The sequence below is a fragment of the Prionailurus bengalensis genome, chromosome E3 (assembly GCF_016509475.1).
Source record: "Prionailurus bengalensis isolate Pbe53 chromosome E3, Fcat_Pben_1.1_paternal_pri, whole genome shotgun sequence".
In the NCBI taxonomy this organism is placed as follows: domain Eukaryota; kingdom Metazoa; phylum Chordata; class Mammalia; order Carnivora; family Felidae; genus Prionailurus; species Prionailurus bengalensis.
Genome location: NC_057357.1, coordinates 41,065,092 through 41,090,907, shown reverse-complemented (window position 1 = coordinate 41,090,907; position 25,816 = coordinate 41,065,092). Strand labels below are relative to the sequence as shown.

The window sequence follows — 25,816 nt, the reverse complement described above, 5'->3', positions numbered from 1 at the left end:
GCTGGTGACCTCCAGCGCAGGCCTCCTCGAAGGTGCTTGTCCGTGCATCTGTTGAGTCCCAGGTGAGCCAGTGTTGTGAGTGCTCTGTGCCTTTGTCGACTTGGCATTGCCAGTGTTACTTAGTGTAGCCTGGTGTAGGGATATTTTGGGGTTTCTTTGTCATCTTTTGTTTTCAAAATCAACTTGATTGAGGTACAGGTGACAGCGTGCAGGTGCCGGCTTATACCGCCACACGAGAGCTGACTGTGTGTATCCCTCTCCACTTCCGTGCCGAAATCAGATGCAGTGTGTTTAGATCATGGGAATTAAAAAAAAAAAAAAAACCACTACAAACCGGGTCTTTGTTTGGAGGGTCTGTTGCAGTTTCCATAAATTGCATCTCCTTGAAGCGTACAGCTTGATGGTTTTTGACAGATGCCACGTTACCTGCCACGCAGTTGAGACCTGGAATGTTTCTAGCTCCCTGCAAACTCCCTTGTTCTGCTCTTCTGTCGGCCCCTGCCCATCGTGGCCCCAGGTAACCACAGTTGAGACTTCCTCCTTAAGAGTTCCGTATAAATGCAATCATACGGTGTATATTTTCTTGTCTCTGGATTCATTAGTTGAGCATGTTTTTGAGGTTCAAATGTGCGGTGATGTGTGTCAATAATATGATCTACTAATTGCTAAGGATTGTTTGTGTGTGGATAGAGCACAATGGGCTCATCGACTCTTCTGCTGGTGGACCCCTGGGCTGTTTCCCAGTATTTGGCTGGTCTGAATAAACCTGCTAAAAGCATGGCTCACAAGTCTGTCTTCTCATTTTTCTTGGGTAGATACTTAGAATGGCTGGGTTGTATGGTAGCTTATGCTCAGTGTTTTCAGAAATGCCAAACGTTTCCAGAGCAGTTGTACCTTTTTTATACTCTGACCAGCAGTGTATGAGTGTTTGTGCAGATGATGTCATTCTTTCATTAAACGTCGGATAGAATACACCAGTCAAGTCATCTCAGCCTGAAATTTTCTGTGTGAGGTTTTAAATCACAAATTCATTTCCTTCAATTGTTATGAGACTGTTTGGGTTTTCTCTTTCTTTGTGACTCAGTTTTAGTAATTTATGTCTTTTCAGGGATTTTAAAAAATTTCATCTAGTACTCTAATGCAGAATAAAGTTGATAGTGTTAATACCCTTTCAGTGTTTGTTGGCTCTGTAGTGATGGCCCTGCTTTCCTTCTTGATATAGATAATTTGTCTTTTCTCTCTTTTTCCCTTGATCGTTGTAGCTAGAGGTTTATCCATCTCACTGGTATTTTCAAAGAACCAGATTGGGTTCCACTGGTTTTGTTCTCAAATGTTTGGCCCTGAAAAGGTTCTAGTTTGATGCGAAGGTCTTTGTTGGGAGTCCCCACGTTGTCAGGACAAGGTGCCTCTTCCCTGCAGCCTGGGGTGCACCATTCTGGCTTTTTGGCTTCTCTTCTTGGGTCAGATTTTTCCACTTTTCTTTTTGTGAGTTCACATATCAAGTTTGTTTACATTTTACCTAGTATTTGTAAAGGGTAGTAGATTAGCTCACCATAGTGAGATTTTTAAACGGACAGCTTCTAGGCTAAGAAAAAGATGAGGTCCTAAGGGAGATGGTGGGCCTCAACCTGGATGCCAGCACACGATAAGAAAGATAAGAGATAAGAAAGAGAGGCACCAGGGCGGGAAGGGAAGACACGACACCATCCACTGTTTGCACGTGAACTATTAGAATAAGGAACTTCAGCTTGTTTTGAGCACTGGGCCAGTAGTGATAGGCAGTTTTGAGAATTGGGGGGCTGAAACCACCAGGTGCCAGGATTATGAAGCTGTAACAGTTTGGACTATGTAGAAACACGTGGGCACATACGGATCCCCAGCAATGAGCCACGCAGCCTGGAGGCTGCTGCCAACCCAGCCAGGTCAGTCCCAGTGGAGCAAGGTGACCACACACCTGAGGAGGTGGGGCGTAACCCCATCCATGCTACGTGCTGAGCAGACACCAGGTAACCACAGGGCGGAAGCCTCGGCAGAAGCCATCCGGATGGCAAAGGCTTATGCCTCACCAACATAATGTAACCATGGCTGCCCTTCCGTCTGCTCAGATTTCCCACGACTGATTGGTACTTGTGTACCTGTAACTGTCCTTCCTAGATCTTCCGTTAGAAGAAAGTTCGTGTACGGTCATACACTGTCTCTGCACACCCGCTTTCTATCCCACTGGCTAAGTACCACCTTATATCCTGGCCTTGAGGGAATCTAGCCCTATGCACTTAACACAGAAGGGATGGCCGCTTTATCTGCTGGCTCTCCCTGCGTTCCCACTCGATCGTGGCAGTGTGAGGTCTCTGGACCCCTGAGACAGGGAGGTGTCCAGGGTCTTGCGACGCTTAGGAGGCTTTCCTTCGCTTTTGTTTCATTTTGAAAACTTAAGGTGAAGACGGCATTGCCACAGTTAACCATTTTATAGGGAACAGGTGGTGGCACTGAGTATGTATATCATAGTGTTGTGGACCCACCGCCTCCATCTAGTCCCCAACTGCTTCATCCCGTCAAGAGGAACCCACGATGCTGTCACTCTTCATTCTCCCCTCGCTCCAGCTTCTAGCGATCACTAGTCTTTCGGTCTCTACAGACTTACCTATTGAGGATATTTCCTATAAATAGAGCCATGTAATGGGTGACCTTTTGTGTCTGGCTTATTTCACGGAGCACAATACTTTTAAGGTTTTCCACATTGTAGCAGGTGACAAAACTTTATTCCTTGTTCCATCGTGCAGAGAGACCACATTTTGTTCATGTGTTCGTCTGTTTGTGCACATCGGGGTTTTCACCTTTTGGCTGTTGTGAACATTCATGCACGAGTATCTGTCTGACTCCCTGTTTCAAACTCTTTTGGACACACACACCCAAGTGGAATTGCTGGGTCATGTGGTTGTTGATCCACGTTTAACCTCCTAGGTGCTGCCTGACTGTCTCCACAGTGGCTGTGTCCTTCACATCCCCACCTGCAAGATACAGAAGCTCCAATTTCTCCACATCCTTGCCAATACTTGTCATGTTTATTAAAAAAAAAAAAAAAACCAGAGCCATTATAGTGGGTGTGAAGTAATATCCCGTTGTGGTTTTCATGTGCATTTCCCAGCGACTGAGGATGTCGAGGATCTTTTCATGTGCTTTTTGGCCAGTTGTGTGCCTTTCTTGGAGAAATGGCTAATCAAGTCCTTTTGAATTGGTTTGTCTTTTTTGTGGTTTAGCCGTAAGAGTTCTCTATTTATCCTTGATCCTAGACTTTTATCAGATCTATGACTTGCAAATATTTTCTCCCACTGTGTGGGTTGTCTTTTCACTTTGCTGATAATGTTCTTAGAGGCACAAAAGTTTAAAATTTTGATGGTGTCCAATTTATCTGGTTTTCCTTTTGTTGCTTCTGCTGTTGGCATCCCATCTAAGGATCCATTGGTAAATCTATTTTTTTTTCTGGGACTTTTAATAATTGCCGCTCTTTCATCCATTTGGAGTTAATTTTTGAATATGGTGTGGGGTAAGGGCCCAACTTCATCGTTTAGTGCTTAGATCCTGCTTTCCCAGCACCATTTGTTGAAAAGACTGCCCTCTCCCTGAGTGGCCTTGGCACCTTGTCTAAAATCATTTGACCATATGTGTGAGGGTCTGTTAGCTCTCCGTTCCCTTCTGGTCCGCGTGTCTGTCGCTATGCCAGGACCACACCGTTTTGATAACTGTAGCTTGGAGTAAGTTTTCATATCAGGAAATGCGAGTCCTCCAACTTTTTAAGATTGTTTTGTTGTTTGGGGCCCTTTGCAGTTCCAAGTGAATTCGAGCATTGGCTTTTTTTCCATTTCTCCAAAAAAAGCCAACGGAATTCTGGTAGAGATTTCACTGCGTCTTTAGATACTTTGGGTAGTACTGTCATCTTGACGCTACAGCCACACGGTTGGTGGATGGGCCTGCTTCTCACCGACTTAGGTCTTTAGAAGGTTTTTCCAGCAGTGTTATGTAGTTTTCAGCATGTAGGTCGTTGACCTCTTTGGTGACGTTTTTTGGTAGGTATTTTATCTTTTGACTGCACTCGTAAATGCAGTCGTTGCCTTAGTTTCTTTGCCAAATTGTTCATTGCTGGTGTATCTGATTTCTGTGTGTCCGTCTTGTACCCTGCGGGTTTGCTGAGTTAGTTTATTAGCTCCAGTGTCGCGTGGGGTTTTTGTGTTTGTTTTTGTAGATCTTCGGAATTTTCTGTCTGTGGGATCATGTCATTTGTGAACAGAGGTGGTTATACTTCAATTTTCCTCAACTACCTGCCCTCGTTGGAATTCGAGTGCAGTGCTGGGTGGCTCCGATGACCGCGGACATTCTGGTTTCAGCTCTGATCTTGGGGGGAAAGCTTTCAGTCTTTCGTTATTGAGAATGACGTGGGCTGTGGGCTGTGGCTGACCACCTTGTATTATGTTGAGGAAGTTTTCTGAGCGGCTCTTATCCTGAAAGGCGGCTGGGTTTTGTCAGATGCTTTTCCTGCATCTGCTGAGAGGACTGTGCGTGCCCCACCCGCCGTGTTCTGTCGATGCGGATGCGCGGACCGCGGTGATGGATTTTCTGAGGTTGAGCCGCTCTGGCACTCCTGGGGCAGAATCCCACTTGGCCGTGGCATAGAATCCTCTCTGGTCATGCTGTTACTTTGCTAGTATTTTGTTGAGGACTTTCCGCTCTGTATGTTTAAGGGATACTGGTGTTTTTGGCTTTGTTATCAAGTAAAACTGGCTTCACGAGAGGACTTAGGAAGCGTTCCCTTTTCTGAGTTTTTTGGAAGAGTTTGGGAAGAATCGGTGTTAATGCTCTTTTAAATTCTTGGCAGAATTCAGCAGTGAAGCCATTGGTCCAGTGTTTTTATTTATTGGGAGGTTTTTGATTACTGATCCAGTCTCTTGTTATAGATCTTTTACAACTTTGTTTTTTCCTGAGTCACTTTTGGTAGTCGGTGCGTCTCTAGGATTTTGTCTGTTTCGTCGACGTGATCTCATTTGTCGGCATACTGTTGCTCTTAGTAATCCTAAAGTTCTTTTTATTTAAGGTTAGTAGTAATGCTCCCGATCTCTTTTTTCTGATTTTAGTTTTCTGCATCTTTTTTTTTTTCCTGTTGGTTAAACTAAAGGCTTGTCGATTTCATGGATTACTTTAGGAGTTTTAAAGGTCAGTTTGCTTTACTCAGTGGCTTTGGAAGCAGTTCCCTGAGGACAAAGGCATCTTTATGCCCTGAGGGTACAGGGCAGGGAGGTCGACTTGGGGAGCGGCCCAGGGCCCAGGGTGTTGTGCTGCGGAGCAAGGGGACTTGTCCGCAGAGGGAGGCAAGCAGCCACCTCACGTCTGGCGAAGGTGTCCTTCCCAGAGGGACGTCGGTCCTAAGGATGCGGGGGCCTGAGGTGGAGGGGAGTCTTGGGGGTGGCGAACGCATGGGGTAAAATAGAAGACAGTCAAAAGGTAGCCCCAAGTCCTTTTTTCTGGAAACTAAAATCCCCACCTCTGTCTTTGGATGGGTTGAAGGGAAAGGCAGCAGTTCTAGAATCCACAGACCAGGCCCACAGTGTCCAGCTGAGCCATGGGGCCCTCGGCTCCACTTCCTCGAGGTCAGAAGGAGGAATAGAAAGAAGTGAAGTTTTCAGTCCAAGATGGCACCAGTGGAACCCCCGCAAGGTGGCAGGCAGGGAGAACGAGTGTCTGTGCGCTAGGGCCGGGGACGCTGGCTGGAAAACCCAGCGCCGGTGCTGCGAGACCGAGAAGGCGGTAAGAAAGACCAGCCCCAGATGAGCCTCGGGAGCAGGGAAGGGCCGTCACCCCACAGACGGCAGAGGCTGGTGACCCGTGAGTAATCGCAAAAGCAGCTGAGCGGAACAGTGATGGCTAACGGCCACTCAGGCTGCCCGGGCCCACCCGGCAGGTTTTAGAAATCTGCGCCCTTCTCGAATTTGTCACTGTGTCCGTCTGCAGAGCCACGGGGCCTGAAGTGTGTGGACCCTGTGCAGACGCAACCCGGCGGCCCCGGGGGCAGAGCACGGGGGCCTTCCCGGTGCAGATGCAGGAGGCCTGCGGTGGCGGGCAGGGTCCGGAACTCCTGCGCCCGCAGGTCTGTGGTCCGAGCGAGGTCGAGAGGAGCACCGCTCGACCTTCACATGTCACCGTTGCCGAGCGAAAACCCTCTCGGAAAGGGAAGGTTCCCCCGCCCCTGGCCCGCACATGGTCAGCCAGTCTGTCCCTGGCTTGGGCGGGCTCGGCTCCAGGGGGCCAGGCCCTTCCCTCGAGCCTTGTACCCCGGGAGGTGCGGGCAGCATATCTAGCGTTGACCTGAGCCTGACCTCCGTGTCTGTCTGTTCCCAGTGAGAAGAGAGCCCCGCCCCCGCCCCCGGGAGACGATTTTTCTATGGTGGAGCCGGGGGTGGGTAGAGGAGGCACCCGGTCCACCTGCACCGCCCAGGCAGGGTGAGCTAATGTCCCCACGTGTCCCCGAGCCCCAGCCCCTGAAGTTTCTCTTGGGTTGACCAAGAAACAGCTTCCCAGAGAGCGCAGGGTCAGGCTGAGTAGATGCGGATTTGGGACCTTTCTCCTTTGTCAGGTGGACATTTTATCCAGCAGGCCCGTATCGGTGTCGCTCGGCCCTGGGAGGAGCGGCTTGGGGTCCGGCGAAGGCAGGGTGAGGTGGCCCTCAAGGGGGATGGGCTGTGTGGATGTGGCACGGGAGCTGCCAGAGCAAAGGCCCTGCGGTCCGGCACCGGTGGGTGTGAGGAACGGGGGCCACGGTGCGACCCCAGGCTTGTGCTCAGTGAGGCTGGGGCCACGGGAGGATTTCGAGTGGAGGAGGGGTGGGGTGTCAGGAGGGAGATGATGGGCCTCAGGACAGGCTGTGAAGGTGGAGGCTGGGGCACCCTGGGCCTCTGGGAGGGTACGGGCCGTGGGAGATGTCGTGTGTCCCTTGCAGCGGCCCTCTGGGTGAGCGGATGTTTGTCTTGTCTGAGGGCCGGTGTGCCCCGAAGGCCTGTCCTGGGAGAGGTGGAGGAGGCCTGGCATGGCGCCCGCGGGCAGGGGTGTGGTGAGCCCACGGTACAGGAACGGGAACGAGAGCTGCCAGGGGCCTGCGGTGGTTCTGGCGGCGGAGTCTCCCCAGGCCGCCCGCCCGCCCCGTGCCCCCACCCAGCGGCAGAGCTCCCGGGACAGCCCCCTAGGAAGGGCTGCCCAGGCCACGGCGGGCTGGTGGGCAGCTCCGTGCGGCCGCCGCGGGCAGACTCGCTGGCTCCAGGCTCCTCGTCTGAGGCCCCGTCTGTCCTGAGCCAGACACAGGGAGCCTGTGTCCCCGCGAGCAGGAACACGGCCTCTCTGTTGGCACCTGGACCGGCTGGCCGCCCCCCCCCCCCACCCGGCGGGCTGTGTGTGTGTGGGGGCCCTCCACACAGACCCGCGCTTGTGCCCCCCTCGGCCGGGCCTCCTGCCTGAAGCACCTCGTTCCCGCCGGGACCCTCCCTGGGGTGGCCTGGCGCTCCGGGTGGGTGCGGGGAGGGGGAGGGGCAGCTAGGGCAGGGAGTCGGGCTACCTGATCGGCAGGGGCGCCGCCGTGGGGTGGGAGTCGTGTGTGCTCCCGGCTAACATCAGGCAGTAACGATGTGGGGCCGCAGTCCACGTCATGTGGCAGAGACCCCCAGAAGGACGCCTGGCAAGGAATAATCTACGTAGTTTAACTTGCGCCCGTCAGTCCTCGGAATTGCCGGCCGTGGGCACTCCCAGGGCGGGGGTCAGGGAGCAGGAGGCTCCACGGTCACTCACGCGCCGGGGGGTGGGAGGGGGCTCGCCTAGGGAGGAACAAAGGGCTTCTGTCTGTGCCTCTGGACCCTGGAGCTGGGGGAGGGGGAGGCGTGCAGGTTCTGAGAAGGGGGCAGGCACAAGCGGCGGGCAGGAGCCGTGGCGTCTCCCTCTCCCGGGCACCTCCTGGGCTTGGGGGCAGCACCAGGGGCTGCTAAGAGCACAGGTCGGGAGTGGCAGCTTCCCTGTGGCCCCGCCAGGCACGTGATGGAGTTCGGGTGCCCCGGGGCCGGGGGCCTGTGTGGACCCAGCGCCCTGGTGCTGGTGGACACGGTGGGGTCAGGGCGGTACTGGTGACCGGCAAAGGGACCGGGGGGCAGGCTCTCCGCAGAGAACTCCATCTGTAAGGAAGGGGACCCGGCGGCCCAGGGACTGACTCTGGAGGCCAGCACGAGTCGCCCCGGGACCCCCTCCTCTGTGTGAGTGGGTGGCGGTTCCCCGGGCGCACAAGACCTCACCCAGGTAGCCGGGCCTTCCTGCTTTATTCCTCCGCGCACTAGTCCGGGACCGGCACTACTCCAGCTCCGGGAGTGGCCAGTCCCGGGACCGGAAGTAGCCCTCCAGGTCTCGCAGGCTGAGTGGGGGGAAGTAGGGGCCGATCCTCTTCCGGACCCACCACCTGCCTGCCGCAGCATGCCGGCCCCCCAGGCGGCTGAACTTGTACCTGTAGTGCTCTCCCCGGACCCACCTGCAAGGGAAGACTTGTGTCGGGCAGCCTGGCCCCTTGCCTGTCGAGCGGCTGCTCCTTGGAAGGAGAGGCTGCGGGGGTGGGGGGGGGGCAGGTGACCCCTGGAAAAGGAAGGGCTCGACACTCAGTGCCACACCCTGCCCTCTGATGCAGGCGAGCAGTGCCAATCAAGGTGGGGGGTCCAGAGCGTGGGGACGTTGGCACTCAGGCATGTTTTCAGGTGTTTGGGGCATGGCTGGGGGTGCCCGCATTTGTAGGAGCAGCGCTGAGAGAGTGCTGAGGGCACGGCACGCTGGGCTGTCCAGGAAAGGGTTCTTACCTGGGGGGGGCCCTGTCCTTGAAAGGGTTGAAGGCCAGTAGGGACAGAGCCTCCCTGTCGTTGGCCAGGAGCTTCCCTGCCAGGTGAATGATCCACTCGTTGTGCTCGTAGGTCTGGGGGTGAGAAAGGAGTGGGGTGCTGGCTGTGGGCACAGAGCCGGGCACGTGGGGGGCCCCCTGGATGGGCCAGAACCGTTAAGCCGTGGTCCCCGGGACCCTCAGCTTGCTGCTTCCTCACCGCCCCCTCCCCCCAAGTGTGGTCGGGGTTAGTCTCTCCTGGGGGCTGGGCCCACCCTCCCACTTTCTCCGTCTGGGTTCCTCTTTGGAAGGGCCGCTCACTCCCTGCTCTTGGCCGTGGGGCAGGTGCCCGCGGACCGTTCCTCTCAGGGCCCAGCTCCCGTCATACTGTCCTGTCCTCGGATGCAGTGGGCACGGGCCTGTCAGTGTTGTCACCTGCCGGCCCCGGGGTCTCGTGTGAGGCGTCTTCCTGAGGCTGTCCTTGAGTGAACGAGGCCCCCGCTGACACCCTGACGCTGGCCTTCTCGGCCGCGTCCTGTCCCAGGGGGCCGTGTGAGGCAAGGGCTCACCCCCACTAAGGGCGTCGTGGCCTTGGGAATGCGCCGGGAGCAGGAGAGGCCCTTACCTGGAAGGCCGCGAACCACATGAGCCAGTCCAGGCGGTAGTGGTACGGAGAGATGAGGCACGGCCGCCGCCCCAGGTCACCCGGCTTGCACTTGAACCCATAGTCCTCCCACACGGCGTCCGGCGCGCTGGCGTTGGGGCTGGCCGTGCCCTGCAGGATGACCTCCGTGCGCTCCTTGGTGATGCTGTGGGGAGACCGAGGTGGGGGGCTTTGGGCGCACGACGGTGGCGGCTGCTGTGCCTCTGCACCGTGGCTTCTCTCCTGAGCACACCCGGCTGAGACTGGGGTGTCCACGCCCCGGCTGATCTCGGAGGCAGGTTCTTCCCAGAGCTTTGAGTGGAACCCGGCCTCCGGACACGGCGGTTCCGGCCTCTGGCGCTGCCCGGTTCCCACCCACCTCCCCACGAGCCTGCCCTAGACCAAGGCTGCCCCCTTGGAAGGTTGGGGTGGGTCTCCGTGAGGGACCTTGGGTCGCACGTGCACACACGGCGGACGGGGCGAGGAGAGACCTCGCACGTACCTTCCGAAGGCGCCGTATGTGTTGACGATCCTCAGGGAGTTGAAGGAGGTGTTCATGACCTGCGCGGGACTCAGCAGGTTGAGGACCACGGGGACACTGAGCCAGGCCACCAGGATGCCTAGTGCCACGTGCACTGCCTGCCGCACCACGCAGCCTGGGGGGCGGGCAGGGAGGGGGATGGTGGGGTGAGCCTCACTCTAGGCCAGCTGCCCGCCAGGGAGGGGCGCCTGTGGGCTCACAGGAGCCGAGGGAAGGGCCTGGCGCAGCCCGGAAGCCCGAGCCAGGACGCTCTCTGAGGCTGATGTGGATGCTTTCTGATGGGCTGGTTGTTCCCATCCTGGGGACCAAGGGCTTCTGTCCACGGCGGGGGTGTCCACTCACCGTATCTTAGGGTGGGCCGGGCCCCTCGGGCCGCCTCTTCCTGCATCTTCTGGACTCGGTCCTTGAGGCCCCCAGGCCCGGAGGGGAACAAGAACCCCAGAGCGGCGTCATCGAAGCAGGCGACGCTGGGCACCATGGTCAGCCAGTTCAGGAAGCTCAGGTTCCCGCTGATGACGAGGACCACCTGGAGGGGGCGGGGCAGCGCCTGAGCCCAGGGCAGGGGTGCTCACCGAGGACCTCGACCGTGGCACCCTCTGCCCAGGATGAGGCAGCCTAGTGTGGGTGGCCCTTGGAGAAACATGGGGTGTGTGAGGTGTGGACCCCTCTCTCTCATCAGGGTGTCCACGCCCTAGCTGATCTCGGAGGCGGGTTCTTCCCAGAGCTTTGAGTGGAACCCGGCCTCCGGGGCTGCCCGGTTCCCACCCATGGGACCGCCAGCTGGTCTCCTTGCGCTGTTTGATGCCGTAGTTTGCGTTGGGGCAATTGCTGTGGTGACCGTCGACGAGTACAGGCCCGCGGCAGCCCCCGGGGACCTGTGCCCAAGTCACGCGGGAGGGGAACGGGGCTCTGGCTGCTTACCCGGAAGTTAGGGGTGGGGGGCACCTGTGCCGCCACCCCATCCTCCACAGCCAGCGGTCCCCGAGGCACGTCCTGAGTGGCCTCCACTCGGGTTCGGCTTCAGTGGGGCTGGACCGCCGGCACGCTCTCAGCCTGAGCCGGGGCTGGCCATCGTCCATCCCGAGAGGCTGGTTCTGCTGCAGGGTTTGGGGCGACCCGGGGTCTAGGAAGTCCAGATGTGCTTGGGGAGAAACCGCCACCGGCTTTACCACTTGTCTGCCGACTTCCCACTACCCAGGCTGTGGCAGTTTGCAGATAGGGCTCATCCCTAAAAACGACTTAGCACCTTGGCTGTGAGAAGTAAGGTCACAGAATCTGTGAGCGGATGGAGTGCCAACAGCCTGGGGTTTTCCCGCACACCCAGCCTGTTTTCCGGCGAGATGCTGGCTGTCACGGCTGCATCCCAGCCAGAAATGGGGAAAGTTCCTTCTGGCAGCTGCACATGTTTAAGTTGTTTTAGTGACTTGAAAATAACCAGGCCCGATTACAGCCCTGTCAGTGGGCACTGGAGGGGGAGGGGTGGGGAGGCTGCTGGGCCTGCACCGCGTTCACGGACACGGGGCCGCGAATCCGGCCTCAGAGACCCACGCCGCCCTGGGCCGCACGGCTCAGCCAGACGCGCCCGACCCGAGCGGGGAGGGTCCTGTGAGGCCGGTCCTCCAAGGAGGCGCCGATGCCCTGGGCTGCCGCTCCCTGGGGATGGACGGGTGCCTTCAGAGCGGCTCGGACTCGGGAACCCGGCAGGAGCAGGCGGCGAGGGCAGCAGCAGCCGTGAGCTTCTGGCAAACGTGCGTCCTTACTTTCTAAGTCCGTTCTCTTGACACAGATGATAAAGGCGTATAGTTCAGGCTCTTGACAAATGCTGACTCTTGTGTAAACCACCATAAAACCTAGAAAGTTCCACTCCAGATACTCCCCTGGTGCCTGTGTCGTCCGCCCACCCCCCCAAGACCTGTGAGCTGACCTCTGCCTTCTGTCACTCTCCCTGTCCCCAAACGTGGCAGGCACGAAACCTCGGTGTCCCGAGACCCGCGGCCACGTGTGCAGTGGGGCTCGGGCGTGCGGGGCCCAGCAAAGCCCGCAAGGTCTCGGTGTGCCCCACGGGAGCAGTGCTGGGGTGTCCCTGTGGGGCCTGTTAGATGTGCGTGCGTTCCCGTCGTTTCCAGCCAGCAGACTGCTTCTGTCAGGGCATCGGGTTGCAGTTGACATTTTCACAAAATTACAAGTGACAAGTTTTTTAGAAGCTTTACAAGCAGTGCTCTGTGTGTCCTGAGACGCGTCCCGAGAGACGCTTGGTTACTCTGGGGCCACACGGGTGTAAACGTCATGTGTTTAGTTGCGAATTAGCTTCTTGCATGTGGGGTGAGGCTGGGGACTCCTCTGCACCCAGACCCCGTTGTAGGCCGGCGGCCCCGCTCGCACCCGGGACCTGCCCTGGGATGGCCGCGGCCCGCAAGTCCGGGGGCGGGGGGGGGGGAAGGGGGGTAGGGAGGCAGGACGGGGCAGGAGTTGACACGCTCACAGGAGACGAGCTGCCTGCCGCATACCCCCCGAGGAGACGTGAGGATGGGAGTGGCCAGACGGACCTGCTTTAGGAGGGACTTTGAGAAAAAGAGGGAGCCAGAAAGCAGCAGAATCGGCCCAGAGGCGAGAAGAATCCGAGCCAGTCATCCGCACACGTGAGCAGATAGACAGACCTCGGCAGCGACTACGGCCTGGACAAGCCAGTGGCCATCACCAAGCCGAGCAGGCCGTCTCCCCGTGCAGCGACCTCACCGTGGGACGGCTCGGAGCGGGGCGTCGAGGTCAGGTCTCCCCGTGTGGCCCGTGGGTGCTGGGGGCCACTCTGCCTCTGCTCTTCTCTGTGGCGGGCGAGTCCCAGCTGACGCCCCAGCCCCTTATTTCCCGAGTTGTGGTTGCAGCCGGTCCCGGTCCTGGCGACTGGGGAGGAAGGTGGGGTCACAACCGCCAGCCTCAGGAAGCTCTGGCAGGAGGAGCCGTGCTTCCAGCGGGTCTCAGCAGCTTTAAGGATGAGGGTACGTCACGAGGTGGGACGTGAGAGGCAGGGACTCACGGCTCTCCCAGGAGTAATTCTTGGTTCCGAGCCCCTAGATGATTTCTCCCCCGGGCCTTGGTCCCAGCTGGCAGGTGCCCTGGGCACACTGGGCTCCCCCCGCAGTGTGCCGCACGTTATCCTGGTCCGCCTCCTCCAGGCGCCTGACCTCTGGTGCTGGTCTCCCTGGGCCTGGGGCTCCGGACGCTCTCCCAGCCGCATCAGCAGGTGACTCGAGGGGAAGCTGTGCCTCCTCTCTGCCGTCTTGGCTGTGGGCAGCTGCCTGCGTCTTCTGACAAAAGTCGTGTTTTCCGTGCCGTCGACTGGGGGTCCACTCTGTCGGGACCCCGCGGGGCTGGCAGGCTCGGTGCAGCTCCGGGGCCGCGGTGCCAGCAGAAGCTCCCTCCGCGGCTCCCTATGGCTCGGCTGCTGCCGAGACGGTGAGCCCTGCCTCCTCTCCCCCGCCCGCACTGGGGTGCGTTCTCAAAGTCCTCTCTGGCCCAGCCAGGACACCGGGGCCCACCTGGGGTGGCTAGGTGGGGCGTTCGCACCCCTGCCCCGCAGAGCCCGGCAGCCTCCCTCTCACTGCTGGCCGCCAGCACCCACCTCTGCCTACAGACACAGCGCTGACCTTCGTAGTGCCCGGGGACATGGCCCAGGGGCTCCCCTCCAGGCGTAATTGGTGGAACCTGCACAGGTACCGAGGCCCAGTCTCGCCTCTGGCCCCTCACGGCCGCCTCTGAGACCCCAGAGAAACCCAGTCCAAAGCCGCTGATCTTAAAGGAGCCTCACTGGCAGAGAACGTTGACGTTCTCCAGTGTGTCAAGGAGAATAAAAACACCAGGGGAAAGGCAGGGGGATTCTGCTGAGATCTGAGTGGTGCTTCAGAAGGCAACTTGACAAACCCTCGAGGGAAGGGAGACGGGCTGAGCAGCATCGGGGGCTTCCTGCTGGACTTTCCAGAACCCCCCCGAAGGGGAAGGAGACCCGTGTGTCAGAGTGAAAGGGGGCCAGGACACCCCAGTGGAGCAAGGCACAGGCTCGGGGGGCTCTGGCGGGCTCTTGTGTCCCAGGCTGAATTAGCAGTAAAGATTGTGTAAGCGTTTAGACTGAAAGATGTCAAACACGCGGCAGGACAGGTGGCGTGTGGAGTGGCAGGCTGGAGTCGGAGTGGCACGGGGCTGGCCGGGTCGGGGCTCGCCCGCTCGCCACGTCGGAACAGAGGTTGGGGGAGCAGGGTGGTCGCACGGTTTCTCGACAGCACTTGGCACGTGGGAGGCAGATCACCAGGGCGCAGCCATGGGGTCTGGCCCCAGAGCTGAGAACTGGGCAGAACCACGTGGCCCGGTGTCCTCCCCGAGTTCCGTCTGTAAACACCCAGACCGAGGACGGGGACGCCCCGTCCTGTCTGCCTCCCCGGAACAATCCGATCGCACGCCCTTCCTCCTGTTTCCACCGAGTAGAGCCTGACGGGGACGGGCCGAGGCAGAGGAATGGTAGCTGGCATCCCACCACAGCCTCCTCATCCTGGAAAAGTGGGGTCAGCCTCTGGGGCCCAAGGCCACGGCTGTCCTGCCTTATCATCGCTCGGCAGCCCCAGTGGCATCTGGGCAACGGGCTTCTCCGGGCTAAGGGCCCGAGGGGCGGATATAGTGCGGCAGCGGGACAGCGGGCGGGGACAGAGCAGGTAAGGCGGCCGTCCCGCAAGCCATGGCGGCCAGTGGCGCGGCACCGCTCCGGCCTCTGCTCTCCCCCGAGGCACTTGGGCGGCCTCAGCACAGGGAGGGAACCCCAGGGGCGCAAGCCCGACTCCGGGGAGGTCGAGGTGTCGGGCGCTCGCCACACGAGTGCTGCAGGGATGGCCCGGGTGCCCTCGGGCCTGCCACCACTGAGTCACGGGCACGTGGAAGCTCACACGGGGAAAAGAAGCCAGGCACCCAGCAGAGACCCTGGCCAGGCGCAGGCCCAGGCCCTGTGAGGGCCAGACCAGCCTTGCGGCGAAGGGTATGTCCCACCTCCCCGGGACGGAGAAACGGACCCGTGAACAGTTAGCCGCTCGTCAGGAGAGAGAACTCAGCACCGAGAGGACGCTCACTAGCACGGCCCGTGGTGGCCGGCGTCCGGTCACCCCTGCAGAAACGCTGCCACCGCTGGGATGGAACGGGAGTAGAATCACATGAGAAAATATGCAACGAGGGGGTAAGAGCATTGAAGCGGCTACTGTGAGTAAAGTGTCGACGAGAAAACGTCGTCATAATTGAGAGAGCTAGGAAAACTACGTCAAAGAACCAAACGCACTTGGAGAGTTTAAGAGGTCACACGAGAGATGGAGACTTTACCGCAGGGACTTCGGACAAGCGGACACGACAAAAGTCCGCCAAACTGCGGGAACAGAGCAGGGGCCGCCTTGTGAACTGAGGCCCAGACCACCGCCGACCAAAGTGCAGCCCCCAGGGGCACGGGTCTGTCATACCCGGGGAGGTGTGACAGTGAGAGTATCAGGAAGGCAGGTGCAAACATTCTAATTTGACGACAGTGCTGAGCGCACAGATGAGAGGAGCCCGAGGAAACACAGGCGCGCTTCGGTGGTGGGAGCCTCACCAGTAGGCTCACGACGCGAGCAGGAGCCGGGGTCGCAGCGGTGCGAGTCCCCAGTGGAGACCCCTGGGCATCGTGTGTCGGGCTCAAATGCCCACGTGACAGAGCGGTCCGGGAAGGTGGCCGGAGTCCAGAGCCGGCCGCGGCCTGTCGGAGCACCGTTCCAGCAGCACAGCTCCCGGGAGACCTGGGTTTGTGCCGGGGGGTGGGGGGGGAGGTGAGGGGGGGGTGGGCAAAGTCCGCAACGGCCATACGTGCGTGAATTATTAAGTATGTCTTAAATTTCCTTAAAGGAGAATCGTTCGGGCAACAAACGACCCCGGACTGTGGCGTGGCTGCCGAAAGGAGGGCTGCTGGCCCGCAGTGGCGACGGGCCGTTCGTGCTGACCGCTGGCCGCAGCTGCAGTGCCCGGGGCGGGAAACCTGCGGGTGGCTGCCGGGGGTGTGACGGACCCTGCTCTTCCCGCTTCTGTGGCAGAGCGCCAGTGTTTTCCACTTGAGTGCCATCAAGAGGCTTTGCTGGCCACTCCCTCTGCCGTGCCCTAACCTGAGGCTTCCTGGAGGGGCAGACGGCCCAGGCCACGGGGGCTCACAACCCCATCCGCCCAGAGTGAACTGGGGTTTGGTGACCACGCCTGGGCGGACCCTCCCTCCCCAGCTGCTCAGCACAGGCCGGGCCATCTCCTGTGGGGCCCTTGCTCCTGCTGCAGACTCCCCGAAGAGGGTGACGTTTGCAGCCAGCTGCCCCCTCGCGTGTGATCCCCAGAGGCCCCGAGGCCTTGCCTGAGGCTTGAGACGCGGGCCACCTTTTGAGGCTCGCTGGTGCCCCTGTGTGGCACTGTTACTTTGGCAGCGGGGGGCTCTGAGTCTGCATCTGGGGACACGGGTCCTGTCAGCCCAGACCCGGTCCTCTGCCTGGTGACCAGCGTCTCCAGCCACACGTGAGAATAGGAGCTGCATGGGACCCGCCCCGGGGAGGGCCACTGCTGAACAGCTTGCGGGGAACCAAGCGGCTCCGCTGCGGGTCACGGTCGGTGGCCAGCCATCCCACCCCTGGCGCCACCTCCTGGCCGTTGTGCTCCCAGCCCACCCCACCTTTGGAGTCGGGATGGGGCTTGGGGAGGCTCTGCCCTGATGCTTCCCCATGGGCTCGCCCCCCCTCCCGCGCAGGCCATGGAGAGGAGGAAATGTCAGGAAGAGGCCCACAAGTCCATTATCCAGAATGTTCCGGCCCCACAGGCTTCTGACAATTTTGTCTGGGTCAGAGCTGGGGAGGATGTGCTGAAAGGCTGGCGACAGGCCCAAAGTGACCAGAGGCCTGGCTGTCCCTTCGTTCCTATCTTGGTGGGTCTGAGTAGGGCAGTGGCACAAACCTGTTTCTCACCTACCTGCGCCCCTGCACTGGTCACCCTCCTGTGAGCCCACCTGGGGTGTCCTGACCCGGAGAGCTAGGGTGCCACAGAGCACAATGTTGGGTATGAAGTCTGCTTCTGACAAAGCAGCAGGAGCCCTGAGGCTGCAGAAACGCACGGTCCTGGCTCACTCCCCTCGTCCCTCCTCCCATTCATCGGGATGGTTACTTTTAATAAGAAAAAGGGAATTTGGTGTGCGTGGCCCCAGTGTGCTGAGGGGACACCACTGCTGCAGCCTCTCCTAAGGGACAGTGAACGGATCACACTGTGTTTACGGCAGCAACGGAGCCTGAAACATGCCTGCAGGTCACCTTGTGGGCTGTGGGAGACCAGACCTGGGCCGGCAGCCCCGCGTGCTGCCCCCCTGGGGACCAGAGGGAAGCCTTGGAGAACACTCAGGACGCTGAGCCGTGCGCATGGGATCCTGGGCTCAGGAGACGCTGAGCAGGCGGTCCGGTGATGCAACAGACACCAAAGGAAAGGGGTTTCTGGAACTCCCATGCTGGGCTCTCAGCTCCCAGTCTCAGAGAGGACACCCATGCTTGTAGGTGACTTGCTGTGGCCAGGACCCCAACTCTGGCTCAGGGGCTGGGGGAGGCAGCTCTCTGTGCCCGCATCCCCGGTGAAGGCCCCCAGTGTGACACGTTCTCGATTCTGCCCAAAGTCCTAGAGACTGGAAGGAGCAGGACGCTGTGGGAGGCGGAAAAGACGGGTGTGGGGTGAACGACTGGTCTCTGTACTGACCAGGAGCCACTTGCCTGGCAAACCCCCACTCCCACGCTAGGAGGGGTGCCCCCCGGCCAGGGTCTCTCCCTGAGGCTTGAGGTGGCAGAATGGGGGGGGGGGGTGCGTCCGGGACCGCGCAGTTCAGCTCTCCTGTCGCCTCTCACGTGCACCTCTCCAAGGAGACAGCGGACCGGTGGCGTTGCAGAACCCTCCGGAACAGCTGTGTAAACTGAGCGTGGGAGGAGGTGAGCATGCTCACATCCTCAACCCTTCCCCGAAGGAATGAACGGAAACAAACAGAACCAGAGACGCCCCTCAGTGTGTCGGGTGCAGAAACGGGAGCGTGGCCCCCGTCAGGACAACGCGGAAACCTTCGGGTGGGCGTGCCCACGGCGTACCGCTCGCTGGGGTGACCGGCACACCCGCTCCTGCCCCGAGACTGCGCCCTGCGGCCCCCCAGCCTGAGACCCCACGCTGCCTGGGAGGGGGCCGGACACGCCGTGGCTGGACCAGCTGGCCATCCGTCCTCCCTGCTCCAGGGAGCTGGGGCCCGGCCCCGTGGGGGCATCAGACCGTGCCTCGGAGGAGAGCCGCCGTGCTAGCGTTCTGCTGCCTTGTCTGGCGCACGGCATAGGCACTAGAAGGGGGGACACTGGGGACGTGCCCGGACTACAAGCAGAAGGGCTGGTCTTGTAGAACAATGCCCAGAACTGCAGGTCGGGAAGGTCCGGCTCTGGCCTCCCCTGCCCCGCGTTCCTGCGCCGTCGCCGTGTGCCGTTACGCATGCAGAGGCAGCAGAGCCTAGAACGGGGTCGAGACCGGCCACGTGGCCCGAGACCCTCTGCCTGCAGTGGAGACTCTGGTGCCCCAGGCCAGGACTCGGACTTGCGGCCCGGCCGGGTCCGGCAAGCTGGTGCCCGTCCTGACGCAGGGCTCCCGCCAAGCACTCTGTGAACGGACAAGGGCACTTCAAGGGCCCTGGTTCTGCGGGCAAGTGAGGATCTCGCAAATCCCGCTCTCAAGGCGCTGAAGCCTCTCCGTCCGTTCTACTGGCGCACACCTCCCGCCCTCATCCGGTCGAGTAACGGGACAGTGTGCTTTCGTCTTCCACTCGTCAAACCCTGGCTTCAGGGTTTTGGAGAGAAAGCAGTAGCTGCAAGCTGGTCTCGCGGGCCCAGGCAGGTTTACAGCCTGGAGAGGGTCCCCGTGGTCCACAGCCCGGAAAAGCAGCCGAGGCGGTGGCTAATTAAGGCCCCACAACGCTGAGCGGTTCTCTGGCACCATGGTAACCCTGACGCCAAGCGGGCTGTGCTGGCCAGGGTCCTCTGAGTCGCCTTGGAATGGGGAGGGGGAAGTTCTCCTGTGGGAGGGGACAGGGGAGCCCACTGGCCGGGCATCCCTGGACAGCGGGGGAGGGTCCGGCACGAGGTGGCGCCCACACTGGCGGACGCGCTCAGGGGTGCTCCAGCCTCTGCCCGAGGCCGCCTCCTGCTGACTTGGGGCCGTGGGACCACGGGGCTCAAGTGCGCGTGGGGCAGGCGTGATGCGCAGCGCCCCTGCCGGCCTGGGCGTGTCCCTCATCAGAGGGTGGGGGAGCAGGGGTCAAGGGCCCGGCCACGCTCATTGTGACCGGGGTGTCACATGAATGCAACAAGTTCACGGACAAGGGGACCCTCCGCACTCACCTTTTCTGTAAGTCCAAAACCGTTCTAAAAAAGTGTATGAATCAAAAAAGCAGAGCCACCGAAGCACTGGAGGGCCGGAGCAGAGCCTGGGCGGCCGTGGCAGCAAAACAGGGAGGAAATTCAGACTTTTCAGTCTGTGCAAAGAGCACGCGTACACCCGCAAGAAGCCACATGTGTAACTCAGAGAGAAATAAGGGAACAATAAAAATAGTTCAAGAAGGCTGAAAGGAACAAAAGGAAACCCAAAGACGCGAAAACAAGCCCAAAAACACCAGTTGACATACGCGCACTTGTGACTTGAGAGCGTGTCTTGCCTCCGCTCGGGAAGAAACCTCTCTGCTGTGACCAATGGCCCAGTTCCCAGGAAAACGTTTGCTGCTAAATCTGCCTTCGGGACAAATGCAAACCCGGCCTGTCCAGCAGCCCCCCAGGTGCCGCCTCTGCCCCGTGGCCGCCTGCCCTCGCGGAGCCGCGTGGGGGGCGGAAGCGCCGTGAGCGGGGCCCGGACGGGCCGCCACTGGCGACGGACGTCATTCCCTGCGGCCACGCCAGATGCACACGGATACCGGCAAGTTATTCCCAGGGACGTGTCGAAGTACACGTGTGGCAGAGCCGCGTTCACCCGAGGATGTGAGACTGGCTCAGCGTTCGCGGCCTTCGTGCGACTCCCCGTGTTACAGCTTGCGGGAGGGGAGGCCCTCTCCCAGCTGCTGGACAAAAAACCGCTTGCTGAAATTCAGCATCCACTCGGGACCCGTAAAACCCAGAACAAAAGCAGCCGGAGCGCGTACTGCCTCAAGGGGTGAGCGAGCGGAGGGACAGGCGACGAGCGCAGGGGCAGTCGGACGTGGCGGATACGTGCAAGTCAGCGCTGGGTCTGCACCCCAGCAGAAGAGAGCAACACGGCTGAGAAAACTTCTGCCGACAGGGTCAACTCGAGTGATGCGTCCGGCAGGAAGCCACCCGGTGGGTATGAGACACTCTCTGCTGTGGACGACCCGCACCGCAGGCGCCGGAAGGCAGGGCCTTCGTGAAGGTGGCGGCTCTTGCCGTCGGATCCCACTCCCCCCGTCGGATCCTCACCCACCAGAACGGCCAACGGAAAGACCGGCCAGAGCAGAGTTGGCGAGGAGGCGGGACGAGCGGGGCTCACGTGACGGAGGGAGAGGAGAGGACGCGTCCCGCGTGACGTCGCGCCCCCCTGGGACACGGACTCCCATTTGTCTGTGACGGTGAAAACCTGGAAACACCCCGGATGGTACAGCTGCAGGACGTCCGCACCGCGGGATACACTCAGAACCGAGGGAGCGCAGCCCAAAGCACACGGCCACCACGGCGGACCCCAGGGTCTGGAGCAGGACGGCCAGGCCCGGCGCCCCTCTGTCTGGATAGGTGTTCCCAGGAGCGCTCTCACGCGGCGCACACACGGGACCGGTCGTTGTCCGCGAGGACAATAAATACGACGTAGGAATTGGAAGTCCCCACAGTGTTTTTTCCTGGGCATCGACAGGTAGATGCCCACGTTTAGGGAAAGGAGAGGTCCCGGATGGTCAGCGCCCCAGGGGAGGCAGGTGGTGGAGCCCCTGCCCACCGCGGAGGGGCCCCGGAGCCGGGGGTTGAGAACAGCTGTCCGCGTGGAAGTAGACCACCACCAGCCCTTTCCTCAGAGACCCGACGTGCAGCTCGCACGTGAAAGGAACCCCATAGAAGGCACCACGGAGGGCTTCCCGGTCGCACGTCCTGGGCCATGTGCCTCGTCCCCCCAGCAGAGCCCGCGATCTCGGGGACAGTTACAGGGGTGACGTCGGCCGTGGGCTCACCTGGAACAGGATCTGTAAGGCCCCGTGGAGGATGCACAGCCGCCGTCCAAGGAAGATGAAGAAAGGCACCACGAGCTCCAGGAAGTGGTTGCTGAGCGTCTCAAAGCGGTGGGCCCACCAGGGGGACTGGTGCAGGAGGTAGGCCATGGGGTTGGGCACCGGCTGCGTCTGGGGAACAGAAGCAGGCCCGTCAGCCAAGCCTGGAGCTCTGCCCACAGGGGACCCCTGCCCACGCAGCACCCAACGGCGGGCCCAGAAGCACAAGGGGGTTTTTAGGGGAGGGAGAGGTCTGGGAGCATCCTGGCCGGCAAGGGCACAGGGGAGGCCGGTCCCATGGCCCTTTCTCCAGCGGCTCATGTGCTGGGGGCGGGGGGGTGGGAGGGTGGGCGGTACCGAGGACCAGCGACTGCTCAGGGTGTGCATCGCCATCCCCTGCCTGGTGTCCTGTAGCTTCTGACGCTGACCCTCGTGGTGCCCTGACGGTCCTGGTGACCCAGGAGCTCAGGTCTGTCCTGGCCAAAGGGACGGGGCACTGGGGGAGCCCATGTTTCGGGCCAGCGCTCGCACGCGGGAGGTTTCTGCTCCGAGGCTGCCGGGGGTGGGGGTTCCGGCCCTGTGTGTGTTCCGGGGAATGGCCTCCGCACACGTGTGAGGGGGGCGGGTGTGCACATCCCACGAGGCCTGCGTGTTGACTCAGCCGCGGTGCTGGCCGCCCCAGGGCCCGGCTCACAGGCCCTGCGCCCCTGACCTCAGGGGCCCCGTCTTCCCTCAGACCCCTGGCAGGAGAGGAGGCTGGGAGGAGGCCACGCCGAAGGCTGTGTGCCCTCCTCACACACCCGTGCAAGCTCCACAGGTTCAAACACCAACCGGAGCCCTCGGATTCCAGGAAGGGTGCGGCCCACGATGGAGCGGGTGTGAGGGAGCCCGGCCCAGGCAAGGGGCCTTGCTCCTTCCCTTGCTGCCGCCGGGCGTGCGCAGGCCGTGTGCCAACGTGCGCTCTCTCTCTCTCTCGGATTCGCGCTCACACTCCCTGCACGCACACCTCACACGAGGACGTCACCATCAGAGGGGGAGGCCGGGGCCAAAGGGACAGATGGACGAGAGCGGCGGGGCCGGTGCAGTTCCAGCTTTGAAACTCTGAAGATGTTTCTGACACTAAAGGACTTACTCGTCACAGGTGGTTTAGGCCGGAGGAGGAAGTATTCGTCCGTAGCTGCTGCCGGGGCCCCGAGGTGCCCTGGCGTGGCACCCGTGTGGCGTGGACACCAGTACCTGTCCCTCTGTCTGTCGTGAGTGGGCAGAGGTGGGGATTGCTGGTCCAAGGACGCCGGCCACATGCTGCCCTGGACACGCAGGGTGGCGGGATCAGACGAGAGGCTGCGGGAGTGGGTCGCAAACACAGCTGCCCTTGGCTGCCCCGCCCCCTGGCTCAGGCTGGGGGCAGCTCCTGGCCGGACAACTGCCGGGGAAGGGCCACCGTCCCATCTGGGAACACTTTTCTTGCTTTCCATTGGACATACTTTCTGGCTCAGAGAAAAGTCGGTAGAATAGGAAAGAGACTCCCTGAACGGCACTCTTCCCCCACCTCGTGTGCTTGGCCCCTCAGTACTTGAGCATGAAGGGTGAGCTGTCTCGGTCACAACCAGGGACGGTTGACTCAGGTTCCTCCTGTTGCCCGGCAGGATGTGTTTAACAAAAGGCGACCCAGCCCCCAGACTCTCTAGACCCTCGTGTGAATCTTAGACACAGACTAGCTCATCTGCAGGGTGTCCCTCACGGTAGATGTGGGGCTTGCACTTTGGGCAGGAGGCCGAGGAGGGGACGGGTCTGTCCCCGGGGGCCTGAGGGGACCATGTGCCTTAGCATGGCCGTTTCCACCTGGACCCGGTTAGGGGGTGTCGGCCGTGCCGTGCCCAGCACTTTGGGGCCGTGGAGTTCCCCACCCCCGCCTGCATTCCCGCATCCTTTGCGGGTTCTTGCCAGAATCCGTGGCTCTCTTGGCCTCTGAGCCATGACTTCTGGGTCCGCCATTCCTCCTCATTGGTCAGTTGGTGTTCCACTGCAAGGGAGACCTGTCCCTCCGGCCCAGCTGCCTGTGCTGCGCGGGCACGCGGGTCCTTCGCCGTCACTTACTGCAGAGACGCTCCTTACCTTCTGGCCCTGAAGACTCTGCCGTCTCTGGTTCAGGTATGTTCCCTTCGATGGGAGCCCGGCCTGGGCACGCGTGTCATGGGCTCTGGGCCCTTCGGTGGGCCCAGCGGGAAAACCAAGTGTGGCTCCGTCCACACCCGTCTAGCTCACAGCTCTGCGTCTACGCGTGTTCCGAGCAGACGTCTGCAGCCCGGGGCAGCGCCCCGTGGGCCCCTCCCCGTCCATCCCAGGGGCTCTCAGCACGTGACATGTGTTCCCACCTGTGAACAAGAAGGGCACACCTGCCCGCATGGCCTCGGGGCCTCGTTTGCTCTCTCCAGGTCCCCCGGTCCTCAACCCCGGGTGCAGCCGACTCGGACCCTCTGTGGCCCGGACACGCGGGTGGCAGGTGTGTGGATGGGGCTACGTGGGCCCCTGAGCGAGTACAGCACGTGTGCCCAGGATGCGCCTTCTTCTTCACGATCATCTGGGGTTTACGGCCCACGGGGCCCCGCTGACAGGCCGCCCCCCGGCCCCTTGTCCTTCACAGTGGACCGTCCAGCACTGAGTAACAAGCACAAGGAAGTCTCTTCTGCTGGGCCCTTCCAGACAAGCCTCGCTCACGGCCTCCAGCTGGTGACAGGACACGGAGACGTGTTTCTACTTGGCCTTCAGAGTCACCGCACCAGGGGGTCACATCTGCTTCTCCGGAGGTGTGGGCCCTCCTGCGATCTGCGGAGGTCCCGGCGACAGCTGTCCCCCTTCTGGGACCCCCTGCTCCTGGGGAGTTGGGGGAGAGAGGCCAAGCTCCTCACGGAGTCACGCTGCAGGGAGAGGCTCTGAGCGTCTCATCTGTTCCTTCCCTCAACGTGCAGGTGGGAGTGAGCCCGAGGCGCGGACGGTGGTCGCTGAAGTGTTTTCCCGGCAGAAACAAACTGTCTGGGTAGGGGGTGAGGCTGGCCAGCCCCCCAAGGCCCCGCCTCCAGGCCCTGCAGTGGCCAGGCCACCTTCCGCCGCCCAAGGCAGGCTCATTGTGTTCCTGGCAGGGGGCGCCCAGGGCGGGGCTGCCCCCACTCGGGGGCGCCAGGTCCTTTGCCACTTTTCATTTCTTGAACTTCGTGTTCATCTCTGGTTGGGGCAGATTTCTGGGAACCGCATCTCTGGGACAAGGGACTGTTTCCTGGGGTTTTGTGAGTAATCGCGTGTTCTCAGCAGAGGTCAGGCAAGACGCGTCTTCTCGGGAGGGCTGAGCTCGGGGCCTCCCCAGCTGGCAGCCCACCGACGCCACCTCTGGGTCATGCCCGCGGTAGCGGGAGCCTCGACAGGTCAGTGGTCAGGGACCCTGTTGGGGTTTTGAGAAGGTTGTGACCTAAATTTGTAATAAACTTGGACAGCTCTTGCAAATTCCCGTTCCTTCGAGTTTCTGTGACCTTACTTATCGTGAAGCAGAGACACATGCTCAGTAGAATCATCTGCCGCTTGGCGCGGCAGGGGGCAGCGGGTCGGTGGGGGGACGGGGCCCCAAGTCTGCAGGTGTGAGCCCCAGAGTGGGCCCCGTGCCCTCCACCTGGCTTCTCTGCCACACAGAAATGAGAACAAGTACTGTGACGGGTGTCCGACACCTCCCATGACAAGTCCTTGAGAGGATGGCTCCGTTTCCCAAGGCCCCACACCGCCGGCCCAAGGCTCACGCTCCTCCCGTGGGTGGCTGTGTCTGGGCCTCGGGGCTGGGAGGGTCCCGAGGTCTCCCTTCTGCAAGGCGGAGACAGAGTTTTATTTTTGTTTGCACTGATGCTGGAAAAGACCACTATGTCATAAAATCCGGTTGTAAACCCTGGAGGTGGCTGGAACGTCGCACCCCATAAAGTAGTGGCAGGAGGGCCTGCTGTGCTCACCACCGCGGCCGCAGCTCGTTAGAGAATCGTGGCCGAGTGTCCGGAGCTCGGCCCGGCTTGCAGGCCGGGGGATGGTCAGCCGGGGGACCCGTGGGTCATTTTACAGCTGGGTCCCTTAAAAAGATAATTTTTTTTTAACGTATATTTATTTTTGAGAGAATGAGAGTGCACGTGGCAGAGGGGTGGAGAGAGAGGCAGACGCAGAATCCGAAGCAGCTCCGGGCTCCGAGCTGTCAGCACAGAGCCTGATGCGGGGCTCGAACCCACGAACTGTGAGGTCCTGCCTGACCTGAGCCGGAGTCGGACGTCCAACTGACTGAGCCACCCAGGTGCCCCCCAAAAAGACACTTTTAAAAAGGAAAAACGTGAGGACAACACGAAGGGTGATGAAAACAGTTTCAGGATTTGGGGAAAGTGACGTTCCTTCCTGTCGGTTCCAACGCCCTTCTCTCCAGGCCCTCAGTGAGAA

General features: G+C 60.6%; 1 protein-coding gene across 3 annotated transcripts in view; it reads right to left on the bottom strand.

The window, feature by feature from the left end:
- Window positions 1–8,325: 8,325 nt before the first annotated feature.
- The window catches only part of LMF1 (lipase maturation factor 1), an 88,581-nt gene continuing 71,090 nt past the window's right edge, over window positions 8,326–25,816 (bottom strand). For 2 of the 3 annotated variants that reach the window (XM_043561082.1, XM_043561081.1), the window contains 6 exons: window positions 21,323–21,490; window positions 10,411–10,594; window positions 10,030–10,183; window positions 9,510–9,693; window positions 8,868–8,980; window positions 8,326–8,548 (listed from right to left, as the gene is read on the bottom strand). In XM_043561082.1, the coding sequence (XP_043417017.1) occupies window positions 8,374–8,548; window positions 8,868–8,980; window positions 9,510–9,693; window positions 10,030–10,183; window positions 10,411–10,594; window positions 21,323–21,490 (978 nt within the window). In that variant the 3' untranslated portion in view covers window positions 8,326–8,373. The remainder of the gene's footprint in view (window positions 8,549–8,867; window positions 8,981–9,509; window positions 9,694–10,029; window positions 10,184–10,410; window positions 10,595–21,322; window positions 21,491–25,816) is intronic. The other variant, XM_043561083.1, reaches the window with a different exon arrangement.